Source organism: Oxyura jamaicensis, chromosome 3 (genome assembly GCF_011077185.1).
Source record: "Oxyura jamaicensis isolate SHBP4307 breed ruddy duck chromosome 3, BPBGC_Ojam_1.0, whole genome shotgun sequence".
Lineage (NCBI taxonomy): Eukaryota > Metazoa > Chordata > Aves > Anseriformes > Anatidae > Oxyura > Oxyura jamaicensis.
This window is the reverse complement of record NC_048895.1, coordinates 117,334,733-117,360,862: the sequence shown is the minus strand read 5'-3', so window position 1 is coordinate 117,360,862 and position 26,130 is coordinate 117,334,733. Positions and strand designations below refer to the sequence as shown.

At 62.7% G+C, this 26,130-nt stretch overlaps 3 protein-coding genes across 5 annotated transcripts in view; 2 read left to right on the top strand and 1 right to left on the bottom strand.

The window, feature by feature from the left end:
* The window catches only part of SCARA5 (scavenger receptor class A member 5), a 23,621-nt gene extending 10,870 nt beyond the window's left edge, over nucleotides 1–12,751 (top strand). The window contains exons 5-9 of one of the 2 annotated variants that reach the window (XM_035322643.1): nucleotides 3,629–3,709; nucleotides 4,873–4,971; nucleotides 9,221–9,268; nucleotides 11,190–11,378; nucleotides 12,062–12,751. In XM_035322643.1, coding sequence (XP_035178534.1) covers nucleotides 3,629–3,709; nucleotides 4,873–4,971; nucleotides 9,221–9,268; nucleotides 11,190–11,378; nucleotides 12,062–12,198 — 554 coding nt within the window. In that variant the 3' untranslated portion in view covers nucleotides 12,199–12,751. Of the gene's footprint in view, nucleotides 1–3,628; nucleotides 3,710–4,872; nucleotides 4,972–9,220; nucleotides 9,269–11,186; nucleotides 11,379–12,061 lie in introns of both variants that reach the window. The other variant, XM_035322642.1, reaches the window with a different exon arrangement.
* The window catches only part of PBK (PDZ binding kinase), a 22,190-nt gene extending 2,349 nt beyond the window's left edge, over nucleotides 1–19,841 (top strand). The window contains exons 2-11 of one of the 2 annotated variants that reach the window (XM_035322646.1): nucleotides 3,123–3,134; nucleotides 14,573–14,627; nucleotides 14,904–14,994; nucleotides 15,156–15,298; nucleotides 15,605–15,774; nucleotides 17,112–17,241; nucleotides 18,338–18,514; nucleotides 19,443–19,664; nucleotides 19,716–19,725; nucleotides 19,830–19,841. In XM_035322646.1, the coding sequence (XP_035178537.1) occupies nucleotides 14,579–14,627; nucleotides 14,904–14,994; nucleotides 15,156–15,298; nucleotides 15,605–15,774; nucleotides 17,112–17,241; nucleotides 18,338–18,514; nucleotides 19,443–19,648 (966 nt within the window). In that variant the 5' untranslated portion in view covers nucleotides 3,123–3,134; nucleotides 14,573–14,578 and the 3' untranslated portion in view covers nucleotides 19,649–19,664; nucleotides 19,716–19,725; nucleotides 19,830–19,841. Of the gene's footprint in view, nucleotides 1–3,122; nucleotides 3,135–14,572; nucleotides 14,628–14,903; nucleotides 14,995–15,155; nucleotides 15,299–15,604; nucleotides 15,775–17,111; nucleotides 17,242–18,337; nucleotides 18,515–19,442; nucleotides 19,665–19,715; nucleotides 19,738–19,829 lie in introns of those variants that run through there. The other variant, XM_035322645.1, reaches the window with a different exon arrangement.
* Nucleotides 19,842–20,729: 888 nt separating this feature from the next.
* Nucleotides 20,730–26,130, bottom strand: part of ESCO2 (establishment of sister chromatid cohesion N-acetyltransferase 2) — an 11,694-nt gene continuing 6,293 nt past the window's right edge. The window contains exons 4-10 of the mRNA XM_035322044.1: nucleotides 25,098–25,167; nucleotides 24,532–24,655; nucleotides 23,562–23,693; nucleotides 22,615–22,704; nucleotides 21,966–22,109; nucleotides 21,538–21,710; nucleotides 20,730–20,890 (exon numbers count right to left, since the gene is read on the bottom strand). Of these exons, the coding sequence (XP_035177935.1) occupies nucleotides 20,752–20,890; nucleotides 21,538–21,710; nucleotides 21,966–22,109; nucleotides 22,615–22,704; nucleotides 23,562–23,693; nucleotides 24,532–24,655; nucleotides 25,098–25,167 (872 nt within the window). The 3' untranslated portion in view covers nucleotides 20,730–20,751. The remainder of the gene's footprint in view (nucleotides 20,891–21,537; nucleotides 21,711–21,965; nucleotides 22,110–22,614; nucleotides 22,705–23,561; nucleotides 23,694–24,531; nucleotides 24,656–25,097; nucleotides 25,168–26,130) is intronic.

The window sequence follows — 26,130 nt, the reverse complement described above, 5'->3', positions numbered from 1 at the left end:
GTGGTCCTATGGTCCTGTGGTCCTATGGTTTATGGTCCTGTGGTCCTGTGGTCCTATGGTTCTATGGTTCGGGGTAAGACGAGGACATCTTGCTAGCAGCTCCCCTCGCTGGTGTATGAAGCCAGGGGGGTGTCCGTGGTGCTTTGAGGGTGCTGGGAGTTGTCTCCATGGCATGGCTCCCCCCCGGCATGGCACCCCCCGTGGGGATGTCTTGGGTACTCAGGGATGCATCAAATCCATCCGGCGCTGCTGCTGGGGTCTCTGCGGGTGTCTCCATCACCTTGGATGCTCTGTACCCTCCTTGTGCTCCAAAGGAAGGGGGAAGCTCCCAGGATTTCCTCACTGACGCCGAGGAAACCTCTGCCAGGCCCCTGCTGAGCATGGTAGAGGGGCAGGCAGAGCAGAGCTGCCCACCGGGTCCCCTCACTCGTCCCCCACCCCATCACCATGTAGCTCCTTGGTTCCGTGCTTCCCATGCTCTTCTCCGTTGCCACCTGCAGCGCATCCCAAGTAACCAACCCATCCCCCCTAACCCTTAACCATCGACTCTCGTTTTGCCGAACCCCCCTTTTTGGCATTTATAATTACGGTAATGACCCTGCTTAGCCTGCTAAGCATCCCTTTGTAATCTACCAGGTCCTGCCATTCGTCCCACCAGCAGCTTGTGAGCACGGCCGGGGTTAGCCATCTGCTCGGACATTTCCACCAGCTGCCGTCAGCACTTTCTGGCTGTTCCCCACGTCCCCACCTCTCTGGGGTGGCTGCACAGCCAGGATGGGGCAGTCGCTGCGTTCCCCAGCTTGACAGCCACCATCCAGGACGGGGACAGCTCCATGGGGCTGGAGATGGCAGCACTGGAGCCCCGTCCGGCTGCCCCATGGGACTGGGGAGTAGCAAGGGGACGGTCCCCCCGTGCTGGGTGCTGCACCAAGGGACGGGAAGGTTTTGCCGCAGAGATCTCTGAAACGAGAGAGGGAAGGGAGCCGCGCGCCTGGGGAGCAGCTTGGCTGGGTGGGACGATTGGGAAAGGAAAGGGCTGAGCCCTTCAGGGGCAGGGACGGCCGAACGGGCTGCGGGGGGAGCAGCAAAATCGTGGGGATTGTCCTGATTTGAGGCACGAGAGCGAGGGGACACCCGAGGAAGCAGCAAGCCCAGGGTGGGCTCGGGGCAGCCCCGTCCCCAGCTGCGTTTTCAAAGCTGGTGCCCCTCGCTGAGGACCTCGGGGGGGCAGGAATGTTAGCGGGTTCGGCGGGGGCGAGGCGAATTCACGCTGCTGCCAGCCCCCCGAGCGCGGGCTGAGCGTTTTCCTGGTGCTTCTTGCCGGCCTCGCAGATGGGAGTGAGTGCCGGGGCTGCTGCCAAGGCGCTCCCTCCCTCTGGCCGCCGGCTGAGCCAGGAGGGGACAGATGCGGCTTCGCAGCAGCTGCAGCCACCCTGGCCCGAGCCTGCAGGTCTTAAATAACGGTGTCAGCAGCAGGGAGGGTGCCCGGCCCCGCCGCCGGCCCCGGCCGCTTGCACAACGCGCTGGGTGGGATGGGGACGTGCTGCCGGCCGGCTCCATCTGGCCGTCACAAAAGTGTCCTCGTCTGGAGGGTTTCGGAGAGGTTTTCTCCCCCGGCAGCTCACAGCAGCCCAGCCGCGGTGCTCGGGAGGATGGAGCAGGGCAGGGGGCATTGGAGAGGGGTTTTCACCCCCAGCAGCAAGCCCCGAGCCCGGTGTCCCCAGATATCTTCTCTCCATCTCCTGCTCCCGTGGAGCAGAGGGGTCGATAGCTGGCCGTGGCCATCCTCCACGAAACCTAGTTCCAGGATTGGTGACGGACGGTGATGATGACGATGGTGATGGTGGCGGAGCAGGATGAAGGAGCCGCGCTGCAGCAGCTGATTTTTCGGGAGGAAGGCCAGCTCCCATCTCCCCACCAAGGGGTGCCCAAGGGTGCCCCGAATCCCTCCCAGGGTTAAAGGGGATGAGGTGGGGCCCTCGTGGGGCTTTTATTTCCCGGTGTGCCCATAAAGCCAGAGCAGACGGCAGCTGCTGGAGCTGGACCAGCGGCCGTTCTGCTCCGGTCCCGCTGCCGGGGGACCCCTTCCCTTGGACAAGGATGCTTTGGGGCCAAGTCAGGGTGAGGAAGGGGAAGATGCTGCCTCGGGGAAGATGCTCCCACCCCGTGTGTCCCCAGGGCTGCTTTCAGCTTGGCTCATGGTGGGATCTCTTTGTGGCTTCCTGCAGCCCAGCCTCAGCTGCACTGGGGTGCAGAGGCGAGGGAAGAGCTCGCCCCGAGCCCAGGAGCGCGGCTGGGTCCTGCAGAGCTTTCCCTGGGTCCTGCAGAGCTTTCCCTGGGTCCTGCAGAGCTTTCCCTGCTCCTCCTGGGCTTCTGGATCCGCTGGGCTGGGACACTCCGGAGAGATGCCAGCAGGAAACCCCTTGCCCTGGGACATCCACTGCTGCCCCCAACCCCAGCATCACCCTTACAAAGCCCCACCTGGACAGGCTCTGCCTCCCGTAGTGCTCCCTGGGCTGAATTTCCCGGTATTCCTTTACTTTAATTCCTTCTTCCTACGTTAGCTCTGTGTTCCGGAAGGGATGGGGTGACGTGGGGCAGCCTAAAAACCCCACGTCGTTCCCCTCCCCGTGAACGAGCCGGCAGGGCTTGGCCTCCTCGTGCTCTTTCAGGGAACAGAGGGTCACTGGCTGGCCGTAGCACCACCTGCTCATGCGCTCATCTCCTTCCTATTTCTTTTTTTCTTTAATTTTATTTATTTATTTGTCCATCTCTTCAGCTTTTCAACCTCCAGCAGGCCAGGGAGTGGATTTAAGGACAGGTAGGGGGTGAGCACCCTCCCAGCACCCTCCCAGCACCTCCATACGGTTTGTGCCTCGCTGGCTCCTGCCCCACGTCCCCCTGGAGCTGTTTGTCTTGCCTGTAATCCTGGCTGGCCGATAGCCTTCTGCACAGCCCTGAGAATGTGGCTTTTGGGGTTTCTAGGAAAACAGCGTTTAACAATTTCCAATTACCGCCCTGGCGTGGCAGGACAGCGACCAGATGACCCTCCCGGCCTCTCTCTGCCCTATTTTCTATCATCCCATGACTCATTTTTTTTTTTCCTGTCCAATTTCTTCCAGCGGGTCCAGCTTGTAATTGTTTTCAGCTTGGTGGAACAGCCCTAGATGGACGGAGCTCTGTCACCGGTTTGGCCTCGAGCTCGCTCGCAAGAGGTTGCAGAGAGCCGGTGGCTCCTTCCCAGCCAGGGAAGATGCCGTCTGTGCTGCAAATCCCCTCCTGAAGGCTCATCTCCGTGCTTCCCAAATGCCTTATTTTAATCTTTTTTTCATTTTCCAGGAAGATATTTCACTGGAGATGTCACACGCTTTGGGTGGAAGGGAATGCCAGGAAAACGGAGAGCTTCTCTTAGGGTCGCGCTCAGGTGGCGCTGCACGGTGAAGTCTTCTGGCGTGCAGAACAGGTCGATGGGCTCGCTTTTGTCCTGCAAAACCCCACGGAGCGCAGAAGGGGACTGCTGGCAATGTCACTTAGGGCTGCTGCCAACGTCCCTCGCTGTCACCTAGGGCTGCCGCAGCCAGCGAGGGCCCTGCGTGCTCTCGCTGCAGCCAAACCCCTTGTGTTGCAGGGCCCCCGGGACCCAAAGGAGACCCCGGCCACGAGGGGATGGAGGGGGAGCCCGGCCTGCCCGGCCTGCCCGGGCTGCGAGGTAAGGATGGAAGTGTCCGCACCTGGGTGTGGGAAGCCAGGGGTGCAGCCCCCAACCCTTTTTGGGGGCCCCCAACCCTTATGGGGCGGCCCCCGTGGGCTCCTCCGCCCGTCAGAGCAGTGCTGGGGGTCTGACGCTTTGGGGCTCTCCATAGGGGGCTTTTTTTTCAGTCCCAAGAATGCCTTTTTTTTATTATTATTTTTCCTGTTCTTCATTCAAACCATTGTTTTTGAGAGAAATTCAATTTAAACAACAACTGAATGCCCTGAGAAACCGGGCTGGGCTCGAGGCTGTTTCTGATTTCAAGCCAACCCTACAAGCCCTGGGTTTGCGTCCGGGACTCGGGGACGGCACCGGGGCTGCCAGGGACCCCCCCGGGCGAGGCTTTTCTGTCCCCAGCAGGACAGAGGTGCCAGGATCCGTTCCCCCCAGGATGTCCTGGACCTAATTCCGCACCCCGCTCTGATGATGGCCCCACATCAAGACGGGGGGCTCAGAACCCTGGAAGCCCCCATTTTTGATGGCCCCGTTGTCCCCGTGGTGGTGGAGACCCGGCTGCTGTCCCAGAGCCCTCCCTGGAGGGGCTGCCCCCTCTCCTTCCACCCTGGATATTTTTGTTCTGTGCAGATTCACGGCTGTTGTTCTGGGGCGTTTCGGGCATCAGGGATGCACCGTCTGCTTTCTTTCCCTTTTTTTTTTTTTCTTAATATATATTTTTTCTTTAAACAGAACAATCCCTGGAGGTCCCACCTTCGGGAGGAGCTGCTGAAAGGGCTCCTATTTTTAGGTCTCTCTCCACCTCGCTTTCCCCTGGTGTTTTTTTGGATGTGGTCACAGCAGGAAACCCCTGTCAAATCCCGTTGCGCTGAGGATCTGCCCCTGCCCGGCTCCTCCAGGGCTGGGGCCAGCTCCTGTCCCCCTTCACTGCCCCCCCGGATGCAGCACAGGAGGAATTAAGCCCCAGCCCACGTCCCCTTGGGCTTCCCAAATTCCTAAGAGTGGCTTTTCCTTCCTCAAAAAAAAAAAAATAATACTAAAATTCCCCCAAAAAGTTTGGAAAAGCCCAGCCCAGTTTGGGCACAGATCGGTGCCGAGGGTGGGGGGCTGCCACGGGGGGGTCCCGGCTCTGCATCACGACCCCTTTGCTTCTGCCCGTCCTCCAGGGCTGCCTGGGGAGAGAGGACCACCGGGACCGCGTGGCCTGAAAGGGGACCAAGGGGACCTCGGCCCTCCGGGTCCAGCTGGGATGCGAGGATTCAAAGGTAAGGACCAGCTTCTGGCACCAGCGGGACGTAGGATCGCGGAATCCCAGAGCAATTTGGGCTGGCGGGGCCCTCAGAGCCCCCCCGGTGCCACCCCTGCCATAGGCACGACCCCTGCCCCCAGCCCAGGCTGCCCCCAGCCCCCTCCAGCCTGGCCTTGGGCACTGCCAGGGGCACCCCCAGCTCCCGGGGGCAGCCTGCAGAAGGAAGGATTTCCTCCTAGTGCCTCACCTAAACCCACATCTTTTAGCTTAAAGTCGCCTCCAGGTGGGGTCTCAGGAGAGCAGAGCAGAGGGGGACAATCCCCTCCCTCCAGGCTGCTTTTGATGGAATCGTGGAATTATTCGGGCTGGAAAATTCCTCCAGGGTCACCAAGTCCAACCACCAGCCTGACCTGAATCCCATCGCTCAACCGCGTCCCTAAACCACGGCCCTGAGAGCCCCAAGCCTGCAGGTCCCCACGCTCGTCCCTGGCAGGGTTCGGAGCAGATTTGTGCCAAGCTTTTGGGGTTTTATTTTTTGTTGTGGTCCCCTTCTGGCTCCCCGTGGTTTTCCAGCGCCTCGCCACACCCGGGCTAAGAGCACGGGAAGTGCCCACGCGCCTGCCCAGCAAGGCGGATCGCGCCCGGGAGACCTTTTAAAAGAAGCTCTGGGCTGCAGCCTAAGTCAGAACGGGTAACAGCTCCCAAAACAGCCTCCTTCCGCCCCAAAACACCCACTGGGCGGGCGGGGGAGGCAGGAAGAGCCCTGCCTGGGGACGTGGCACCACCCTCTCCTGCTGTCCCTTTTTGGGGACATCCCATGTGCTTTCTTCCCCCAGTTTTACGCGACGAGTTCCCCTGGTGAAGTGCCCAAAGCCGGGTCCCAGCTCCCCCAAGCATCTCCACGGTGCTGGTCAATACCAGGTTGGGGTTAGGGTTGTGTTAGGGTTCCTGTGCCCACTCCTCCTCCTCCTCCATCCCCACCCAAGGCCCCTTTGCTGCTGGTGACACCAGCTTGGGGGACACCTGCGCAGCGCCGCGTAGTCTCCAGCTCCCCTCCATTTCCCCATCCCACCCAACGGAGCCCCGGGCTGATGGCACCGGGGTCCCGGCTCCCACCTCGTGATGGGTCAGGGTGCCCAGCCGCATCCTGCCCGAGGACAAAAGATCCCCTCGAGACTGGTGCTGGCCCGAGGCTGATGGCACCCACGTCACGCTCCCGCCGCTGCCCCTCCAGGACCGATGTGCCCTGCACCAGGGCAGCCAAATCCCGGAGGTCGGCGTGCGCAGATAAGGGGGCTTCGCCCAAACCTCCTCCAATAAATCACGAAGCACGCTGGCAGCAAGTGCCGAATTTCTGCGGTTTATGGGATTCTCTGAAATTTATAGGAAACAGACCCGGAGCGAGGCAGTGCTCCAAGCCCAGGCTTCGAGCGAAGGCTGCTTTCCTGCAGCTCACACCCCTCTAAGGGGGCTTACACCCCTCCCGAGCGCAGGAGAGCCGTCAGCCTGTCCTGGGGGGACCACCAGGCCTCTCCCCAAAAACCCTGCCTCAAAGCACAGCGCTTTCTCACAGAGAAAAAAGTACCCTCAGCCATCCCGAGGGGTGGCCTTCCCTCTCCTGGTTGCTTTCCTCTCCTGGTTGCTTTCCTCTCCTGGTTGCTTTCCTCTCCTGGTTGCTTTCCCTTGTTACGGTTTTCTTCCCCTCGATGTATTTTCCCCCCCAAATTCCCCCAGCGAGGGAATTATTTTCCTCATTTCCATACGGGAAAAGTCGGTCTGGAAAAGCGAGCATAAAGCAGTCGCCTCCGCGCCACCCCGGGGAGCGTGGTGCCAGGAGCGTGGCTAGGAGGAAAGAGCAGCAAGTCAGCCAAAGGTGGGGTCTGGGGGTCTGGAGGCAAATTTGGGGTGAAAAGAGAGCCCCGTCCTCGGCTCCACGCGCAGGCAAGGCGGGAGGTTCTGCCCGGAGCAGGCTCCTGGGGCTGCCTCTGCGTGAATCCTGCAGGCCTGCGGGCTCCTCCGGAGGGTTTTGTGCCCTGCCTCCACCCACAGCACTGCTCTGGATGATCACAGAGGTGCTCGGGAGGAAGGCAGGGACTGAGCCTCCGCAGTGGGAAGAGCTGGGGGCCTCTTGGCACCGCGTGCCCAAATTTACGCCGTCCAAAGAAAAAACAGATGCAGCAGGAAACGGACAAGGAAAATCCCAGCCCTCGCTGGGGGAAGACTCCAGGTAGGACCAGCGGTGACACCAGCACAAGGGGCTCGCCAGAGCCTCCCCCAGTGCTCTCCAGTTCAGCTGGGATTTCGTCCCAGCAGGGATGCTCCAAGTCCTGGCTGCTCGCACGGCCGAGCCCAGGCAGCAGCGGTGCCACCCGCGGGGCCGTCCCCTGCCCACCAGGGAGCTGCTCTGCGGAGAACACAGCTGGGAAAAGGGGAAAAAACAGGAAAAAAAGGGAGAAAAACCTGCCGGGAGAGCGAGGGAATGCAAGAGCCCAGAAGACAACACGGGAGAAGCCGAGGCAAAGCCCGGCGTTGTGCTGCGTGGGCAGCGCCAGCTCCAGGGATGGAGCAGGAGCCACGATGCTCGTGGGGCTCGCCCCCTGCCAGCATCATCCCAGCTCCTCCCTCCTCATCCTCAGCCAGCATCGCTCCTCAGGAGCCCCCGGTCCCGTTTGCAATCTCCCCAGGACGGTACAAAGGCAAACGGCGCGATGCCCGAGCGGCGCTGGGCGGCAGTGACCAGGGGCCGAGCTCTGCGTTTTTTCATCACGCGCGGCCGAGCAGCATCCCCGGCCCCTCTCCTGCAGCTCTCCTCCTCATCTGGTTCCCATCAGCGGAGCAGGCTCCGGGCAGCTTTTCTCCATCTGACACAGCTGGGGCTGCCCGGGGGAGCAATCTCGGCTTCCCAGAGCCTCCAAGTTAAAGGGCAAGAATTTCCTGTGTGCTTTTATTATTATTATTATTTATTTATTTATTTATTTATTTATTCTTCCTCTTTATAAGAAATCTCCGGGCGTGCGTGTGTGTTGTTTGTTGCTAGCACACGCAGACCAGCGGGGAGGATTTGTCGGAGCGGGGCCGGGGGGTGCCAGAGCTGCCAGCTCGGGAGCCTGGGGGGGGGGGGGTCCTGAGCCGTGGCACGGATGAGAACTGAGCTCATAATTTTGCCTCGCTGGGCGGAAATATCGCCGGGTTTGGAGGCAGCCTGTTTGCTCAGCTGGCCGAGCACCCCCCCAGCGCCGTCGTCGCTTTCTTGCCGCAGCACCGCTGGGTGCCGGCTGAGTCAGTCTGCTGCAGGAAGCCAGCTCCCTGCCCCTGGCCCCTGCTCCGAGGAGCATTTCAGCCCCCAGGAGACCACCAGGCCTCCGAGAGGGGGTTTGTGCGCCTCCTGCAGCCCCAGCACCTCGCTCCGCCTTCGGTTCCCGTATCCCGAGGCGCTCGGCTTTTTGGGGAGCGGGGCAGGGTATTTTGGGCATCACATTGCGCTCGGGTTCAGAGCAGAGACGGTAATTTGGGATGAACGAGGGCTGTGGGGGGCCGTGGCCGTGCTCACCGCAGGCTCAGCCTCTGCTCCTTGCACCGGGTGGGTGCTGCGGGACCGAGCACAGCCCCCGTGTCCCCAGGGCTGGGGGTCTCAGAGGCAAATGGGGAGGTGCTGGGGGTCCCCGGGCAGCCCCGGTGCAGGGCTGGGTGCGCAGCCACGGGGCTCACCCAGGTGCCACGTAGTGCTGGGGCTGGGACCCGCCGTGTTTTCGGCGGCAGTGGTGGGGCTGGGAAGAGGCAGGGGAAATGCACGCGGTTAGCTTCAGCGTTTTAAGGGAGTTTTGTGGCGTTCGGAGCTCCCCGTGTTGCTTTTTCCCAAACGGCTCTGGCTGGGGGGCAGGTCGAGGTAGAACCTTGTGCCGAGCTGGGGGGGCAGAACGGCTTTTGCTCAGGACGAGGCAAAACGGGCTGTGATCCCCCCAGATTCTAGTTTTTCCAGCGCAAAACTCCCCCAGACTATCAAGGAGAAGGACCCCAGCAACAAGCCCTTCTCCCAGGAGCAGCTCCAGGTTCAGCAGCCAGAGCATCCCTGCTCTCCAGCCCCTCGCCCCGTGGCACCGGGCTTTTCCTCCCCACAAAGGGTGAGGAGAGGGGCCAGCAGGCCAGCTGCTGCCTCGTGCCTCAGTTTCCCCAGCGGTTAGAGGAGGAGAAAGCCCTCCGAGAGCCCTGCCTGAGGAGCCAGCCCCTGGTAGGAGGTTCATGCCCTGTGCTCTTTCTCTTCCCAGGTGACCGAGGACCGAAGGGAGAGAAGGGGGACCGAGGCGGCGACGTGGGTAAGTGCTCCTGGGGAACGTCTCCCTTCCTCCCGTGGCACTGGGAGGTGCTTTTTCCTCGCTCCCAAACCGAAGGGCGCAGCTGCAAAGAGTCAGCCCCTTGTTTTGGCAGCCCCTCGAGTTGATTTCTCCCCTTCAGCTTTTCCTTTCACTGTGCTGGGGAAGGAGGAGACTGGGGGGGGGGATTTGGTGCAGCAAAAGGAAACGCACGCAGAGAAAAAGAGGAAGAAATTAATTTGGGGGGGGTTTGCTGGGTGAGATGCAGAGGGAAGGGGCTGGGGAGCTGCGTCCAGAGGGATGGGACCAGGCAGCCCACGGGGGTCCGATCCTGCACCCCTGCAGCACGAGGAGCAGCAGCTCCTTCTGGGCACGTCCCCACAGCTCCGGCGCTGAGCGCACCCCCGGCTCCAGCTGCAGCCCTCGCAGAGCCCCCGGGGCGCACGAAGCGGTCCTGAGGCCCCGGTTTGTTGCTGGCCCCGGTTTTTGAGGAGGGGCCGGGGCTTTTTGAGCTACGAGAGCCCCGCAGCTGGCCAGGGGCTGGCTGGAAGGAAGGGCGGCTGCCCCAGCAGCCCTCGCCCTGGTGATTAATGGGAAGAGCCCAGCCCAGCAGCGCCTGGCCGCGCGCCCTGCCTGCACATCCCTGCCCTCCCTGGGGACGCACTCGCCGTCCTCCGGCACGCACAGGCTCCAGGAGCGCAGGGTGGGGGTCCCGAAACCTCCCCAACCCCCCCCCCCCGGAGAGCTGTCCCCGCCGTCCTGCTGTCCCCGCTGTCCCCACCACCCCTGCCGTCCCCACCAGGTCCCCCACGCTCCCTCCCCGCTGGTGCAGAGCCACTGCAGGATTCGTCCTTTTCGCGGAACCGCAGAATTTTAAGGGCTTGGGAGGGACCTGCAGAGATCACCGGCTCCAACCCCCCTGCCAAAGAAAAGCAGGTTCCCTTTTGGCCACGCTGGGTGGCTCGGGACCCGAGCGCGGCCGTGGCGGCGCTGGTGGCTTGGTGCACGAGGAAATCCCCAGCTCGTTCGTTATGGGCACCATTAATTGTGCACGGGCCGTGCAGCGCTGCCCGGCGTGCGCAGGCATCACGGTGTGATAAATGACCGAGTCCCAGATAGGATTCTAATTAAAGTTTGTGATTCATTAAGCGAATAGTGGCAAGCAAACAGCGCTGGGTGCACTGGGAGTCTCTGCTCCACCAGGGCGCACACCTGTTACATCAGGTGGCTGATTTTTATGCTCCTAGACTAATACATATTCACCACTATTCCTAAAAGGCAGGGTTATTATAATTAGTTCCCGGAATCCAAACCCTCTCTGGACGCATGCGTAGCAGTCTCTGGTGGTCTTTCTGGGGGTCTCCTGTGCTGAAGGCTCGTAGTCTTCCTCCCAGGCTTTGTCCTTCGGTCGTCCTTCAGCTCCCCCTTCCTCCTTATTCAGTGATCTCTGCCGGATATGCCGAGGGCTCGGGATGGAGACGGTCCCTCCTAACCCCCGCCGTGCTCTGATTCCACGAGGCCCTGGCACGGGGGAGGTCCCCAAGCAATGGGATGTCCCCAAGCCACCCCGTCGGCGTGTCACCAAGTGCCTCCCGCAGCCGTGGTGCAGCAGGGAGGGCGCTGAGGGCACCGCGGGGCCGGGGCCGGGTGTCCCCCCGGCCGCCTTCATCCCCAGGTGGCTCCGTAAAGTGCAAAATGAGCCAAGTTTGGTAAAATCGCAGCGCGTGGGGGCTGCGTGCCCGAGCTCTGAGCCTGCTTCGGGACCAGGGGGGGACCAGTGGCAGACACACAAAATGTGGAGGCTGGAGGCTTTTGGTCCCCCAAGTCCCCCGGTCCCTCAGCTCTCCGAGCGCACCCTCAGGCGTTGTGTGGGTCCCTTTGTCCCCCCCCCTTGTCCCCTGATGTCCCTCCCCGTCCCCAGCAGCCGAGGAGGGGCTGATCCGCCTGGTGAACGGCTCCGGCCCCCACGAGGGGCGAGTGGAGGTCTTCCACGAGCGGCGCTGGGGCACGGTGTGCGACGACGGCTGGGACAAGAAGGACGGCGACGTGGTGTGCCGGATGCTGGGCTTCCGAGGCGCCGACGAGGTGTACCGCATGGCCCGCTTCGGCCAAGGTGAGGGGTGTCCGGGGGGGTCCGGGGGGGGTCGCAGCGGGGCTGCAGGCGGTGCTGAGCCCCGGTGCTGAGCACGGAGCCGCTCCGCGTCGCCCCGGGGCTCGGGGTGGGTTTTTTTGGAGCAAACCTTTGGGTTTTTCAGCTGGACGCGAGGTCTGGTTTTATTTATTTATTTTTTCCTTTTTTTTTTTTTGGCGTAACGAAGGATTTCTTATTTTTATTTTTATTTATTTTATTATTTTTTAAAGCATTTTAAAACACCGCAGCCATGCCAGCAATGTTTTGGCGGGCAACCCCCGGGGGGGCTTTTGGCCCCCAGCCGCCGGGCTGGCTGAGCCCAGCGCTCCCCCCCCCCCCCCCCACCCCGGGGTGGGGGCTCTGTCACCCGCTGGGGTCACCCCTGGTGGGGTCCCCTTGGGGGGGAGCTGCTTTAGGGGACCCCAGAGGTGCTGCCAGCTCGGTGCCACCTCATTAGGATGTCCCGGGGGGGTGAGGAGGAGCACGTCATCGTGGTGCCCCCCCCGGCACGCGCCCCCGTAATGAGGGCAGCGGCGTGCATCTTTTGGCTTTTTTTTTCCCCAAAAAACAGGGGTTGTGCCTCCCCAGAGGGGCTCGGGAACCCCCAAAATTTAGGGCTTGTCCCCCCGGGTGAGGAGGGGGCTGACGGGGTCCCTGTTTTGCAGGCACGGGCAGGATCTGGCTGGACGACGTCTCCTGCAAGGGGAGCGAGGACAGCCTGCTGCGCTGCGGCTTCTCCAGCTGGGGCAAGACCAACTGCGGCCACGCGGAGGACGCGGGCGTCAAGTGCCTGACACCGTGAGCGGGGACCCCCGAGAGGGGACGCCCCGAGAGGGGACACCCCGAGAGGGGACACCTCAAAAGGGGACACCTCAAAAGGGGACACCCTAACTGGGGACATCCCGAGAGGGGACACCCCAAAAGGGGACACCCCAAGAGGGGACCCTCTAATTGGGGACACTTTATTTGGGGACACACCAAATGGGGACACCCTAATTGGTGACACCCCAAGAGGGAACAACCTGAGAGGTGACACCCTAATTGTGACACCCTAATTGGGGACACCCCAAGAGGGGACACCCCAATTGGGGACACCCTGAGAGGGGACACCCTAACTGGGAACACCCCAAGAGGGGACACCCCAAATGGGGACACCGAGAGGGGACACTCTAATTGGGGACACTCTAATTGGGGACACCCCCAAATGGGGACACCCCAGGAGGGGGCACCCCAATTGGGGACACTCTCGGGGTCACCAAGAGCTGGGGACACTCAAGCAGCCGGACCCTGCCCGGCCTGGCCCGCGCTTCCCGAAATGTTTTATCCGAGAAATAAAAGCTTTTTTGGTCCCCCCACCCCCCCCAACCCGGTTTTTTAACCGGGGGGGGGGGGGGAGGAAGGGGGTGCAGGGGGCTCATCCCTGCCTCCGGGGGGATGACCCCCCTCCAAGAACTTGGGGACCCCATGGAGACCCCCCCCACACCCCAAAAGGACTTGGGAAACCCATGGGGACACCCCCTAGGGCTTGGGACCCCATGGACACCCCCCCACAAACACCCCCAAGGGCTTGGGGACCCCACAGAGACCCCCCCCAAGGGCTTGGGGACCCCATGGAGACCCCTCCTGGGCCTTGGGGACCCCACGGAGACCACTCCCCAAGGGCTTGGGACCCCCTGGAGACCCCCCCACACCCCCTAAAGGCTTCGGGACCACTCAGAGACCCCCCCCAAAGGGCTTGGGGACGCCACAGGGACCCCCCCAGAGCCTTGGGGACCCCACAGAGACCCCTCCCAAGGGCTTGGGACCCCATAGAGACCCCTCCTGGGCCTTGGGGACCCCACGGAGACCCCTCACAAGGGTTGGGGACCCCATGGAGACCCCCCCACACCCCCTAAGGGCTTGGGGACCCCATAGAGACCCCCACGGAGACCCCTCCCAAGGGCTTGGGGGCCCCTTGGAGATCCCCCCAAGGGCTTGGGGACCCCATGGAGACCCCCACACATCCCCCAAGTGCTTGGGGACCCCACAAAGACTCCTCCCCAAGGGCTTGGGGGCCCCTTGGAGACCCCCCAAGGGTCCGGATCCCCACAGAGACCCCCCCAGGGATCTGGGGACCCTCGTGCACCCTGGAGACCCCCCCGCAGTTCCTGGGGTCCCCACAGAGCCCCCCCCCCCAAGGTCCCAGGTCCCCGTGGAGCCCCAGAGCCCCCCCGGCCCCGCCCACCAAGCACAGACCCCGCCCACCCACACAAGCCCCGCCCACCCAGGCCCCGCCCCCTCCGTCCGCGAAGCTTTTTGGCCGCCCGCGGCCGCCGTAGGGGGAGGGGCGTGACGGGGGGCGGGGCTCCCGCGCGCGCAGCGTTCAAACGGTAACGGCGGCGGGTAGGTGGAGTACTACCGGTAGTAGCAGGGGGAGTAGCAGCAGTAGTAGCAGGGCCCCGCGGAGTAGTAAGGGCCTGCGGAGTCGTGGGGGTCCGAGGAGTAGTAGCGGGCCCGAGGAGTAGTAGTAAGGGGGTGCGGAGTAGTAGTAGGGGCCCGAGGAGTAGTAGTATGGGGGCTGGGGAGTAGTAGGGGCCTGAGTAGTAGTAGGGGAGTGGGATGGGGCAGTAGGAGCACAGTAGGGGCTGTGGAGCAGTAGTGGGGTGCATAGTAGTAGGGGGCCCGAGGAATAGTAGTGGGGGGGTGTAGTAGTAGCAGGCCCAAGGAATAGTAGCAGGGTGTGTAGTAATAGGGGAGGTGAGGAGTAGTAGCAGGATGTGTAGTAGTAGGGGGCTGCGGAGTACTAGTAGGGTGTATAGTAGTAGGGAGGGTGAGGAGTAGTACCGGGGGGGTGAAGTAGTAGTAGTGTAGTAGTAGTGGGGCGCTGTGGAGTCCGAGGAGTAGCAGGGGGAGGCCCACTGAGTGTTAGGGGGACCACAGAGTGTTAGGGGGCCTAGTGGTAGTAAGGGGCCCACAGAGTAGTAGTAAGTAGTAGGGAGCCTGCAGAGTAGCAGTAGTAGTAGAGGGCCCTTGTAGTAGCAGCGGGGCTGTGGGCAGCACCGTGTGGCCCAGTCCCGGCCCCGCAGCACTGCCCCAAGCCCCGGGGGCGCTGAGCCCAGCACCGCGGAGCCGAGGGGCCCCGAGCAGCCCCCGGGGCGCGTAGTAAACCCTCCGCTCCCCTTCGTAGCTCTCCGTAGGCAGCGATGGAAGCCCTCAAGTCCCAGAACAGCGCAGAGCCCAAGGAGAAGGCTGGTGAGTTACACCCAGGTGGAAGCACCGAGTACGTCCGGGCTGGTTTCCCCGGCGCATCCCCGCGCGGGCGAGGCGCTGCCGGTGCGAGGGGCTCCTCGCTGCTCGCTCCTCGCTGCTCCTCACGGCCCCCTGTTGTTGGGGAGCCGCGTCCCAGCGATTCCCGTTGGATTCGGGGAGGGCCTGGAGGAGAGGAGCAGGGGGCTGGGGGGGTGCCCTGCTCCCCGCCGTCCCCTCCTCGCTCCCCTCAGGGCTCGGGGGTTTTTGTTTTCCTCCCAGATTCGGGCTCAGCGTCCGTCACCATCCCGGCCTCCCCCTTCATGCAGAAGCTCGGGTACGGCACCGGGGTGAACGTCTACCTGATGAAGAGGTGCGTGGGGGGGGGGGGGGGGCTCACCAGCCCAGGCTGCCCTTTTTTTTATTATTATTATTTTACTTAATTCCCATCAATTTAAAGACGGGCGCTCTCCGGAGCAGCTCCTCGGCGAGCCGCAGGTTCCGACCGAGCCATTTTGGGGTTCTCCCCCGCAGGTCCCCCCGGGGTTTGTCCCGCTCCCCGTGGGCCGTGAAGAAAATCAACCCCAAGTGCAACAGGAGCCAGCAGAGCATCTACCAGCAGAGGCTGAACGACGAGGCCAAGGTCCTGAAGAGCCTCCAGCACCCCAACATCGTGGGTGGGTCCCCGGCATGACCCCCCCCCCCCTCCCCCGCGGCACCTTTATTAAATCCTTAGCGTGAAACCGGGCGGAGAACAAAGCCTGGGACTGGGCTGGGGACTGGGCTGGGTCCCCCCCCGGTGCCACACCTCTGTGACGATCGAGGCTCCGTCGCGGTCGTGGCTCTCGGTGGCGGGAGTCACCTCTCCAGGAGGCACCCCCCAAAGCCCCCCTGGAGCCCCCGGGGGTGATTCCGTGCCGGGCAACGCGCGCGGAAGCGCCGGTGCCTGCTCCAGCTCTTGACAACCGTGATCTTTCCGGAAGGTTACCGCGCCTTCACCGAGGCCAACGACGGGAGCATGTGTCTCGCCATGGAGTACGGAGGAGAAAAATCCCTCAGCGACTTGATCGAGGAGAGGCACGCGGCTCGCCTGGGGCCCTTCCCCGCCGCCACCATCTTCAAGGTCGCCTTGAGCACGGCCAGGGGGCTGAAGGTAACGAATGGCCGCCGCAGCCCTGCCGCGGGGGAGAGGGGCCAGCGGGGCCGGCGGGTGGAGAGCCGGTGCTGGCAGCTTCCCTGCGAGGTGGCTTTGGGTTCTGCTCCACCAGGGCGCCGCGCACGCAGAGGCGAAAGCCAGCCGCTGCGTGCAGCCTGCCTCAAAGAAATACCCCAAGTGACGGGGCTGCGGCCGTGCTGCTGGCTTGGGGCTGCCCCCCACCCCCCCGGGGCTGCTCGCTGCCATGGGCAGACCGGGCTCCCCGCGCTCGTCTTGCTGTGCCCGAGAGCTGCAGGACGCTGCTGCTCCTGGCGGGGTTTGGCGATGCTCAGGGCCGCCTTGTGTGCCCTCCTCCCCCGGCCGAGCTGCTGGCGCTGTGAGCTCGGGGAAGAGGCGACTCGGAGGGCTGGGAGCATCGGGGCTTTGCCCCAAGCGCAGCTCGCAGAGCTGCTTCTGAACCTCCCCGAGGCTGTGCCACTGCTCAGCGCCTGCCCTTCCCCAGCTGGGGCAGGGAGTTTCACAGAGTCACAGAACAGTCTAGGTTGGAAGAGACCTCAAGATCATCGAGTCCAACCTCTGACCTAACACTAACAAGTCCTCCACCAAACCATATCCCTGAGCTCTACATCTAAACGTCTTTTAAAGACCTCCAGGGATGGGGACTCCACCACCTCCCTGGGCAGCCTGTTCCAGTGCCCAACAACCCTTTTGGTAAAGAAGTTCTTCCTAACATCCAACCTAAACCTCCCCTGGCACAACTTTAGCCCATTCCCCCTCGTCCTGTCACCAGGCACGTGGGAGAACAGACCAACCCCCACCTCGCTACAGCCTCCCTTCAGGGACCTGGGGAGTGCAATAAGGTCACCCCTGAGCCTCCTCTTCTCCAGGCTAAACAGTCCCAGCTCCCTCAGCCGCTCCTCGTAAGCCTTGTTCTCCAGGCCCCTCACCAGCTTCGTAGCCCTTCTCTGGACTCGCTCGAGCACCTCCACGTCCTTCTTGTAGCGAGGGGCCCAACACTGAAAGTTTGGCGCTGCCGCCGCGGCGGCGGCTCGGAGCTCCTGCAGTACGTTGGTGTGTGCCTGCAGGGCTTCGTTCCCAGCGGCTGCCCAAGGCAATCGTCACGGCCTTGCGCTAAAAAGCCTCCGGAAGCAGAGGGGAACAGCCTGCCCCGCGCCCTGGGCACCTTGCGGGCAGCTGTTAACCCATCCCTCAGGTTTTAACGTTAAACATGAAGGATTTGGTGCTTTGCCCTCTAAATCCGAGGGCTCCTCGGGTGTCCGCTCGGTTTACACGCAGCCGAAGGTGGGCGTTAAGGGCTCCTCTCTGCCCCCCAGTACCTTCACAACGACAAGAAGCTGCTCCACGGAGACATCAAGTCCTCGAACGTGGTCGTCAAAGGCGACTTCGAAGCCGTGAAGATCTGCGACGTGGGAGTCTCCCTGCCCCTGGACGAGAACATGACGGGTAGGTCGGGCCGGGGAGGGCACCGGGGTGCTCGGAGCCTCCGGGGGCAGCACGGATGCCCCTGGCTCCTCGGAGAGGGGCTGGTCCGCGGCTCGCCCTGCAAGGAGCCCTCCAGAAGCTCCAGGTCTCGTCGGGGCTGGCAGGAAGCACGAGCCAAGCGCGAGCGTTGGAAAGCCCTCACCTGAACCAGAAGCAGACGGCGCGGTGGCTCGGCGGCGAGCAGCGGGGACGCGTTTGGGTTAATTACAGGTTAATTAATTGCTTCCCCCCGCTGCTTTACGCGGTGCTCGGGCCTGCAGCAGCCTGGTAACTCATCGAGCTGCTCCGTTACGTTTTTATGAGGAGCTGCTCCCTTGTGTAAGGAGCGAGGAGGGCTGCAGGCAGAGCCCCGGCGCAGCCTCCCCGCAAGGAGTGCGCTTGAAGTGCTGGTCCCGGGGCTGATTGCAGGGTCCCCTCCATCCGGCCCCCTTTTTGTCGCGGCCCCCCCGGTCCCGAGGAGTCAGCGCACGCCCTCCAACAGAGGATGCAAGGGGGCACCAAGAGGCACCCGGTCTGATTTCAGGCTGGGGGGGGGCGTTTCGGCTCTCCCGAGGCCAGGCAGGGTCGCGGAGGTGTCCGATTGAACAGAGCGGCGAGAATTTGATCCGGGGGGGGGAGCAAACGGAGCCCAGCGGCGGGGCTGGCACCGTGGGGGTGGAGGCTGACGGAGCCCCGGCATGATCTGAGGGGGGGCTCTCACCTCGATCCCGCTTCTTCCCCGAGGACACGGAGCTGAGGGAGGGGAACGACGGTAAAAACCGCCGATTCCTCGCCCCGTCGCGGCTGCGGGGCGCCTCGCAGCGCGGCTCTGCCCTTCGGCTCTCCCCCCAGAGCCACTCCGCCGAAACCTGCTCCCGCCGAGGCGTCGGCAGGGCCCGCTGCAGTTCTGCGCCGTCGGGTGCTGAGCAGAGCACGCAGGGGGTTACAGGGGACGTGAAAGAGAAGCGGGCCCCTGGAACACCCCATCCTGGGGCAGCTTCGGCACACCCGAGCCAGGCTCAGCCCCTCGCTCCAAGTCCCCGTGAGCCCCCCCCCAGCCGACGTCTCTTCCTTGCAGTGAGCGACCCGGAGGCGCGCTACATCGGCACCGAGCCCTGGAAGCCCAAGGAGGCTCTGCTGGACGACGGCGTCATCACCGACAAGGCCGACATCTTCGCTTTCGGGCTGACCCTCTGGGAGATGATGACCCTGGCCGTGCCCCACCTCAGCCTGGCCGGCGGCACCGACGACGAAGGTTCGTTTGCCGGGGAGCGAAGGGCTTCTGGAAGCCGCTCGCTTTGTAGGATCGTTTTTTTTCTGCCCCACGTCGGCGCCGCCAGCAGGCCGGGTCTCCCCCGGCTGCCGTGTAAAAGTCTTGCAGACGTTTCTGTCCGCGCCACCCGAAAACCTGGCAAAGCCCGAGGTGGTCTGAATCCATCCCAGCCGCTCCTGGGGGCTCTTTGAGGGGGAAAAGGGAGAATTAGCGCCCTGTCTGCCCCTGTTTTGCTCCGAACAGTCTGCTCCCAAGCCGGGAGCTCGCCGTGCTCAGCACCCTGCTCAGCGCTGTCCTGCGGCGGCTGCCTGGGCTGCTCCCTGCTCTGCGACTTGCAGACTCGAAGGGAGAAGTCAACAACCGGTTGCAACCGATCGTTGCAAACCCGAGCTCCTTGGAAGCGCTTCGGGAGCTTGCTGAGCAGACAGCGAGCTCCTGGAAATCCAGCTGCTCCCCCTTCCCACCGGCGTGGCTCCCTGCTCGGGGGGGAGGTTGAAAAGGTGTCCCCGAGCCTCACCGCTGTGCCTCCAGGAGCCCAGCATCACGCTCGGCATCCCCTGCCCTCACGGCAGCGACCTCCCGCTGGATCTGGGCGCAGATCCGTGAGCGAGGCAGCGGAGCCTGCTGGAAAAGAGAAGCCAAAGCCCGCTGGGGGGCCCAGCCACAGCCCCCCCACGGCCCTGCAGCCACTCTGGGAGGCAGCTGGCGGGGCAGAGCCGTACCCGGAGCTGAAACAGGGTGGGCAGGGCAGGGGAAGGGCTGCTTGCTGCAGCCCTCAGGCCGCTGGCGCAGCGTATCCCCGGCTAGAGAACAAGGAGCTGGGGGCTGAGGGCTGCCAGAGCCCGGGGGGGCTGGGTACAGCTCGCAGCACCGGCGCCGTGTGCCCTTCCCCACGGGTTCTCTTGTCCAGATGAGTCCTTTGACGAAGACGACTTTGACGAGGAGGCGTACTACGCAGCGCTGGGGACGCGGCCGGCCCTGAACATGGAGGAGCTGGACCCGTCCTACCAGCGCATGATCGAGCTCTTCTCCATCTGCACCAGCGAGGACCCGCACAAGCGCCCCTCGGCCGCCCACATCGTGGCAGCCCTGGAAGCGAGCCTGCCCCCGCAGTGACGGCTCCCTCCTGGGGGCAGCCGAGCCCTGGGGTGCCGCTGTCGGAGCTCGGGGCCTGAGCTCAGAGCAGCGAGGCCGTTCCTGCGGCGTGCATCCTCCTCCTCCTCCGTGAAACCTGCTGCCCGTAGAGCCTAAACGTGTTAAGAGCCCCTTTTGGCACTGGTTTGAGGATGTGCTCGAGGTGCCCGGAGCTCGCTCCGCTTCTGAGCGCTTGGCAAACCCCCGTGCTCTGTGCAATGCCCTCGAGAGGCGTTCAAGTGCCCTTAGTTGTTTAAAAACCTCCCCCAGGTGTGTTTAACCTAACCCTGTCCCCGGTTGATGTTTGTGGCAGATGTTGGCAATCATTTGTTCTCTGACTTGCTCAATTCGTGCCTTTTGTTTTTTTTCTCTGAAGGCCAGCACGGGGTGGGGAGGGCCGGGCACAGGTGGAGCTCCGGAGAGCTTTTCTGAGAAGGGTGGGGAACGTTTCCATCCCTCTGTGCGCAGAAACGAGCCCAGGCGCCAGCATTTCACACGGTTTATTGAGCAGGCACCGACAGCTCCCCCGCACCACGCCGTGAAGGTTCCAGACCTTACACAGATCCGGCCCCGAGCCAACTGCTGCACCCCAGCTCCCCCCCCCCCCCGCCACCAGCTCACGCTCCGTGGCCGCGTGTGGCGGGGCCTCAGCCCCGGCCAAGCCCTTTACATTCGTCTCCTGCTCCTTCAGGGTCTGCTTCCGAGCGCAGCGCGCGTCGAGCTCCGCTCCTCAGCCCCCTGATGCTGCAGCAAGGCCAAAGCGCGCGCTCGGGGAGAAAGCAGCCCTCTTTATATTACTCAGAACTCTTTATATTACTCAAAACTCTTACAGAAGTTAAGTTATGTGCCCTAAAGTTGAGCTTCAGAAGAATTACCTGCCGTCCAAGCGCGCTTCCCCTTGCTCAGGCTCCCGGCAGGTCCCACCCCCCCCACCACAGCCCTGTGCGCAGCGAAGCCTCCCCCCGGCTCGCTCCCAGGATGGGGAAAAGCAGCGCTCAGCCAGGTCCCGGCATCGCAGCGTGGGGTTAAAAACGAGTTCCCTTAGCTGGCTTAACCCCCCCCCAGCCCGCAAGGAGCGAGTGGAATCAGTTGCTGTAAATGAAGTTGTAGACGAGGAAGTTGGGCGTGCGGCAGTACCGGCTCGCGAACAGCTTGCCGTCCGGCGTGGGGTCGGAGAAGGCGATCTCCTCCGTGCTCAGGTAGCTGCCGTACACGAACGTGCTCCTGGAAGGGAGCAGAGAGCCGTGAGGTTCCTTCACCCGACTGCAGAGGGGCTCCCGGCCCGGAGGGGGGAGGCTTTGAGGGGGCACTTTGCCCTCCTGGCTCCTGGCCTCGGGAAGCCGGAGGGGTTTTAAGGTTTAGTACGAAAGGCAACGTGATGTTAAGGATGGACAGAAAGCATCGCTCTGCCTGGGGAGGGGCACGGCTGCTGGCAGCTCGGGAGGCCGGGGAAACGAGGCAGGTTTCGAACAGATGGGGGACGTCCTCGGAGCTCTGTAAGAGCCTGAAAAGCTCCGAGGGTCCTGCTTGGAAAAGCTCCGTGTTTGGGCTGCCCACTTGTCCAGCAGGAGCATAAAAGCTCTTTCCTAACCAGCACGTTGCTCTTGGAAAATGCAGCCCGGGGAGCCGTGCGTTCCGCTTTGAGCTCGGCCAGCACTGGGGTCAGCCTTCGGATGAACGTTATTTAAATATTTCTACACCCGGTTAAGATCTGCCCACCCGATAACCCCGCGCTGGGGCCAGGGGGTTTCAGACCTGCTTGGCAACACGAGCCGACAGCTCCGGCCAAGGTGCTTGGGAGCGCTCCGTGCTCCCTCTCCTAGAACGTCACCACCCCAACCCGCTGTAGCCCCTCTCCGCGCCTCCCCTACCTGACGGCGTCCACCATGCGGCGCGCGACGCCCTTCCCGCGGGCCGGCCCGAACACCCAGATCCTGCTGACGCCGCAGGCGGCGGGCTCGGGCCGCGTGGAGCAGCGCCAAGCCCGCTGCTGGTCCTGCCCCGGGGACTGCGCTGCCGCCGGCTCGGCCAGCACCCGGAACGCCTGCGGGGACAAGGGGAGGAGCGGAGCTGCTGCGTGCGACCCCTGGCACCCCGCAAGGGGGGGGCTTCCTGGGGCAGACCACCCATACCGGGTCAAGGGGAAGCTTGCTGTGTTATCAGCTGTGCAAACATCTCCCACAAATACAAGCACGAGCTTTTCCTTAATATTTTTCCCCTTCTCCTGTGCCAGGACGGGATTTCCGGTGCGTTATTAGCCCCCGATTTTCCCCCCTCCCCACTAACCCACGAAGCGTACCTGCTTGATTGACTCAGCCACGAGGCACCCCACAATCATCCTCTCGTTGGACACAAACACGTACGTTTTGGTCTTGGCTGGGCAGCTCAGCGCAACCTGCTGAAATCCCAGCTCGTTATCCACGATCTCTCGCACGTCTTCGGCCTGAGGAGAAACGAGAGAGGCGTGAGGTAACCGCAGCGCGGCCCGAAAGCGGTATGAAAAGGACTCGCTTCCCTCAAATAATCCCGAGCTCACGCAAGGGCAGGCTTCACGAAGCAGCCGCGAGACGCTTCGCAACTCCACGTGAGGCCAGCGGCTCCCAGCGCAGCCGGCCTGGCGGTTTTGTCGTGTTGTTTTGAGGAAGAGCAGGCTCTTCGGGTGCTGTTTTTAAACCAAAAACGCCTCCCCGTTTACCAAGAGCCCTCTCACGGCAGCGTTTCCTCTGCCTGCACGGCTAGCACCGCACCTCAAGGCCCCGGGGTCCGGAGAGCCCAGCTTGTGCCGGTCATTTCGGGACGGAACTCGGGGGAGGCAGGGTTGGGACGCGCATCCACAGCCACCCGGATGGCTCCCGCCCGAGCTGCCGTGACCCCGCTGAGCCCCGCGGGGATCGGAGCCAGCGGAAGACTCACCCGCGGCCCGACCCCCGAAACAACCAGGCTCCTACCTTCTTGACTGCGTACTTCGGGTCAGCTGGGAGAATCAGAACGATTTTCCCATCCCAGAACTCCGCCACAACCCGCTCTTTCTTCCAGCCCTGCCGGAAAAAAAAAACAAAACAACCCACCAAGTCAGCGCTTTGGCGAGAGGGGAAGGGATTCGGCACCGACCCCGGCAGACGGAGCCGGACCCTGACCCACCGCGGCTCGCCGGGACAAACTCAAGTCACATCCATCAAAGCGCCTGGACACGCAGCGCTGTGCTGGGTCTGGCTGGGATGGGAACTGTCCCTGCAGCAGCCCACACCGTGCTGTACCTGCACTTGGAGCTAGAACAGCAGTGGGATCACCCCGGTGTGGTGGCTGCTGCTGAGCGCTGCTGGCACAGCATCAGGACTCTCCCTGACCCTCCCAGGGGGTGGGCAAAAAAGTGAGAGAGAAACATCCCCAGGGCAGCTGACCTGAACCAACCCAAGGGATATTCCACACCATGTGGGGTCACACCCAGCAAGAAAAGGTGGGAAAAGGAAGAAGAGGGGAGGGGTGGGCTCTCGTTGGGAGAACGTCTGTCCTCCTCCCGAACACCGGCTCCGTGCGGTGAGGCCCTGCTGCAAGGACGTGCTCAAGCATCGCTCATTGGTGGGCAGCAGAGAGGAATTGCTTTCCTCTGCACTTCCACACAGCCTTTACTTGGTTTGTGTTGTTATTCCCTTTCCCCCTCCCTCCTCCCCTTTCCCTTTTTTCCCTTTAGTTGAATTGTTTAATTAATAACATTTCCTTAATAATATTTTCCCTCTTTAATTAAATCATCCTTATCTCAACCCGTGAGTTGTTCTTTCCTTTCCTTCTTCCCCTCCTCATCCGAGGAGGGGGAGCGAGGGAGCGGTGGTGGTGTTCAGCTGCCTGGCACGGTGAAACCGCCGCAGCCGCGTCCGTCAGCTCACGCGGCCCTTACCACGTAGCGCAGCCCCTCGAGGAACCTCTGGTGGTGCTGGATGTGCTGGGCTTCGTCCTCCGGGCTGGCGGCGGTGTAGATCATGCCGCACGACTTGCAGGCGACGGCGCCGAAATGCTTTTGCCCGGCATCCTGGGGAGGAAGGGGGACGGTTAAGCCCGGCTCCCGCGTGCTCAGGTCCAAGGAACGAGGCTGGGAATTGGCTGTGGCAGCAATGAGCAAGGGCTCGACTGGTTGGTGGGTGTCCCCTCGTGGGTGTCCCCTCGTGGGTGTCCCCTCGTGGGTGTCCCCTCGTCACTGCCACCTGTCCCCCGTCCCTCCTGAAGGCAGCCGTGCAGCCGCTGCTTGGCGGCGTGCCTGGGGGCGGGTAGGGGGGGGGAGCACCGAGGGTCAGGATGTAAAGGGAAAGGAAAACGTGGGAAAGGTGTTGGGAAAAAGAGAAAGCGAGAGGAATGCTAGAAAAGAGTCGGGGGAGAAAGAAGAGGCTGGGCCTAGCAGAGCGGGACGTCTCCTCCGGGACAGGGACGCCCCGGTGTGCTCTGTGCAGTCGCCTTTTGGGGGAGGAACGCCCAGGGCAGCTGGGAAACGTCGGCGTTAATTAATCAACAATTCCGAATCCGTTCTAGCCGTCGCCTTACTGAACGCCTTCACCTTTGCAGAACGGTTCCAGGGAAAGCCCTCAGGCGAACGTTTGACGGCCCCTCACACGCAGCAGGCCGGGAAGCCGAGGGAAAGGCAAAACCGCCCCGGCAAAGCCACTCCAACAGGCAGCCACACGGCGTTTCCCACCTCCTGCCGCCGTTCCGCCCGAGCACGGAGGCGGATCCAGGAACCACGGCCCCGTCACAGCAGCCACCGGGCTCCGTCGGGGGTTTACGTGCAGGGAAATCTGCCTGCTGGCTACCCTCAGCCCGCCCCGCCTCCCCCCCCCGGCACCCCGAGGGTCCGGCCCGCGCCGGGGGAGCCTTACGATGATCATCTGGTCCCTGGAGCAGCGCTCCTTCGCCCTCTTGCTCTTCTGCAGGCCGGGAGCCGCTTTCGCGGGCGGGCCGGATCCGAAGGGAGAGCTCCGACCGTCCAACGCGGGCTGCGACCTGGAAATGGGTTGAGGGAGACGGCGGTCAGGCGCCGCGCTCAAAGGCCAGCCTAACGCAGGCGGGGCGAGCCGATTCCCGGGCAGGGCGACGCGGTGAGGGGCCCGCTCCGCCAGCGGCACGAGCGCCTCCACCTCGGGGTCGTCTCACACGGCTTCTGCAAGGAAAGGCGGCCGCAGCACGCGCGCGGCACCAGCAACGCCCCCGGGGGAAGAAAAAGTGTCCTCCAGCAAGCCCCGGAGCACCTCAGCCAGGTTCTGGTCCCGGTGGAGCCCGGCTGAGCCCCGCCACAGCTTGGTCCCAACCCCTCCGGGGGTCCCAGGGCTGGTGGTGCAGGCAGGGATGAATTCAGACGTGAATTGATCAGATTGTGACGCGGGCTTGAGCTACAGGGAACGAGCGCCGTTAAGATATTAACAGCGACGGGTTTTTCTAACCTTACCCTTCAGATTTCTGCCCGGAACGAGGCATTTCCCGAGCAATTTTAAAGGGGGAATTGTCACGCAGCGACCCTGAGCGTGGAGCTAAGCTGGAGAGACACCAAACGGCTCCACGGATGTCGGTCCTAAAGGGAATTTGCAAAGCAGCCACCTCGGATAGGAGGAATCCGAGCCCAGCAGCTTCCCCGGAGGCGGCTGGAAACCCACGGCTGATCCCCCGTGAATCACAAGATTCATGGAGATCACAAGATTCAAGGAGAGCGAGGGTTTTTTTTTACCAAACCAAAAGGTTTCTAACACTTCTGGTGCTGGGGGCTGCAGGTGGGGTCTCAGAGAGCAGAGCGGAGGGGGACAATCCCCTCCCCGGCTTCGGGTGGCTTCGAGCACCACCACTTGGTTTGGACAACCCTGGGACCAAAGCAGAGCAAGAGCCGGCGCTGTCGCGGGGCTCTGATGAACGGGGACCGAAGGTCACCGCTGCTGTGGGAACTCCAGCACGGAGATAACGATAATAAAAAAAAAGAAAGAAATGAATAAAAGCCCTTCGGGGGGGCCCAAGCAACACGAGTGCTGTGCCGCCCGCAGCGATGAACGCATCCCAGAACTGTCCGACCCTTTTCTCATGATTTCATCTAATCTATTTATCTAATTATTCTTGTATTAATATTATTCTATATATTTATTAATAACAGTTCAGGCTGCCCAGGGAGGTTGGGGGGGTCTCCTCTGGAGATATTCATGGCCCCTCTGGACGCCCACCTGGGCGGCCTGCTCTGAGGATCCTGCTTTGCAGGGGGGTTGGACCCGGTGGTCTCTGGAGGTCCCTTCCAACCCCTACAGGATTCTGAAAGGATTCTGAAAACCTTTATTTCCTGCACGGTTCCACAAGCGAAGCCTGCCAGCTCCAAACTGTAAATTCACGAGTTCAGCGTGCGAGCAAACGAACGCACAACTCCCTGCCCTCAGCCTAGCAGCCACCAAAACCAACGCAACCTATTTTTGTTTCGCCTTCCCTTAAGCAAAACAAAAAAAACA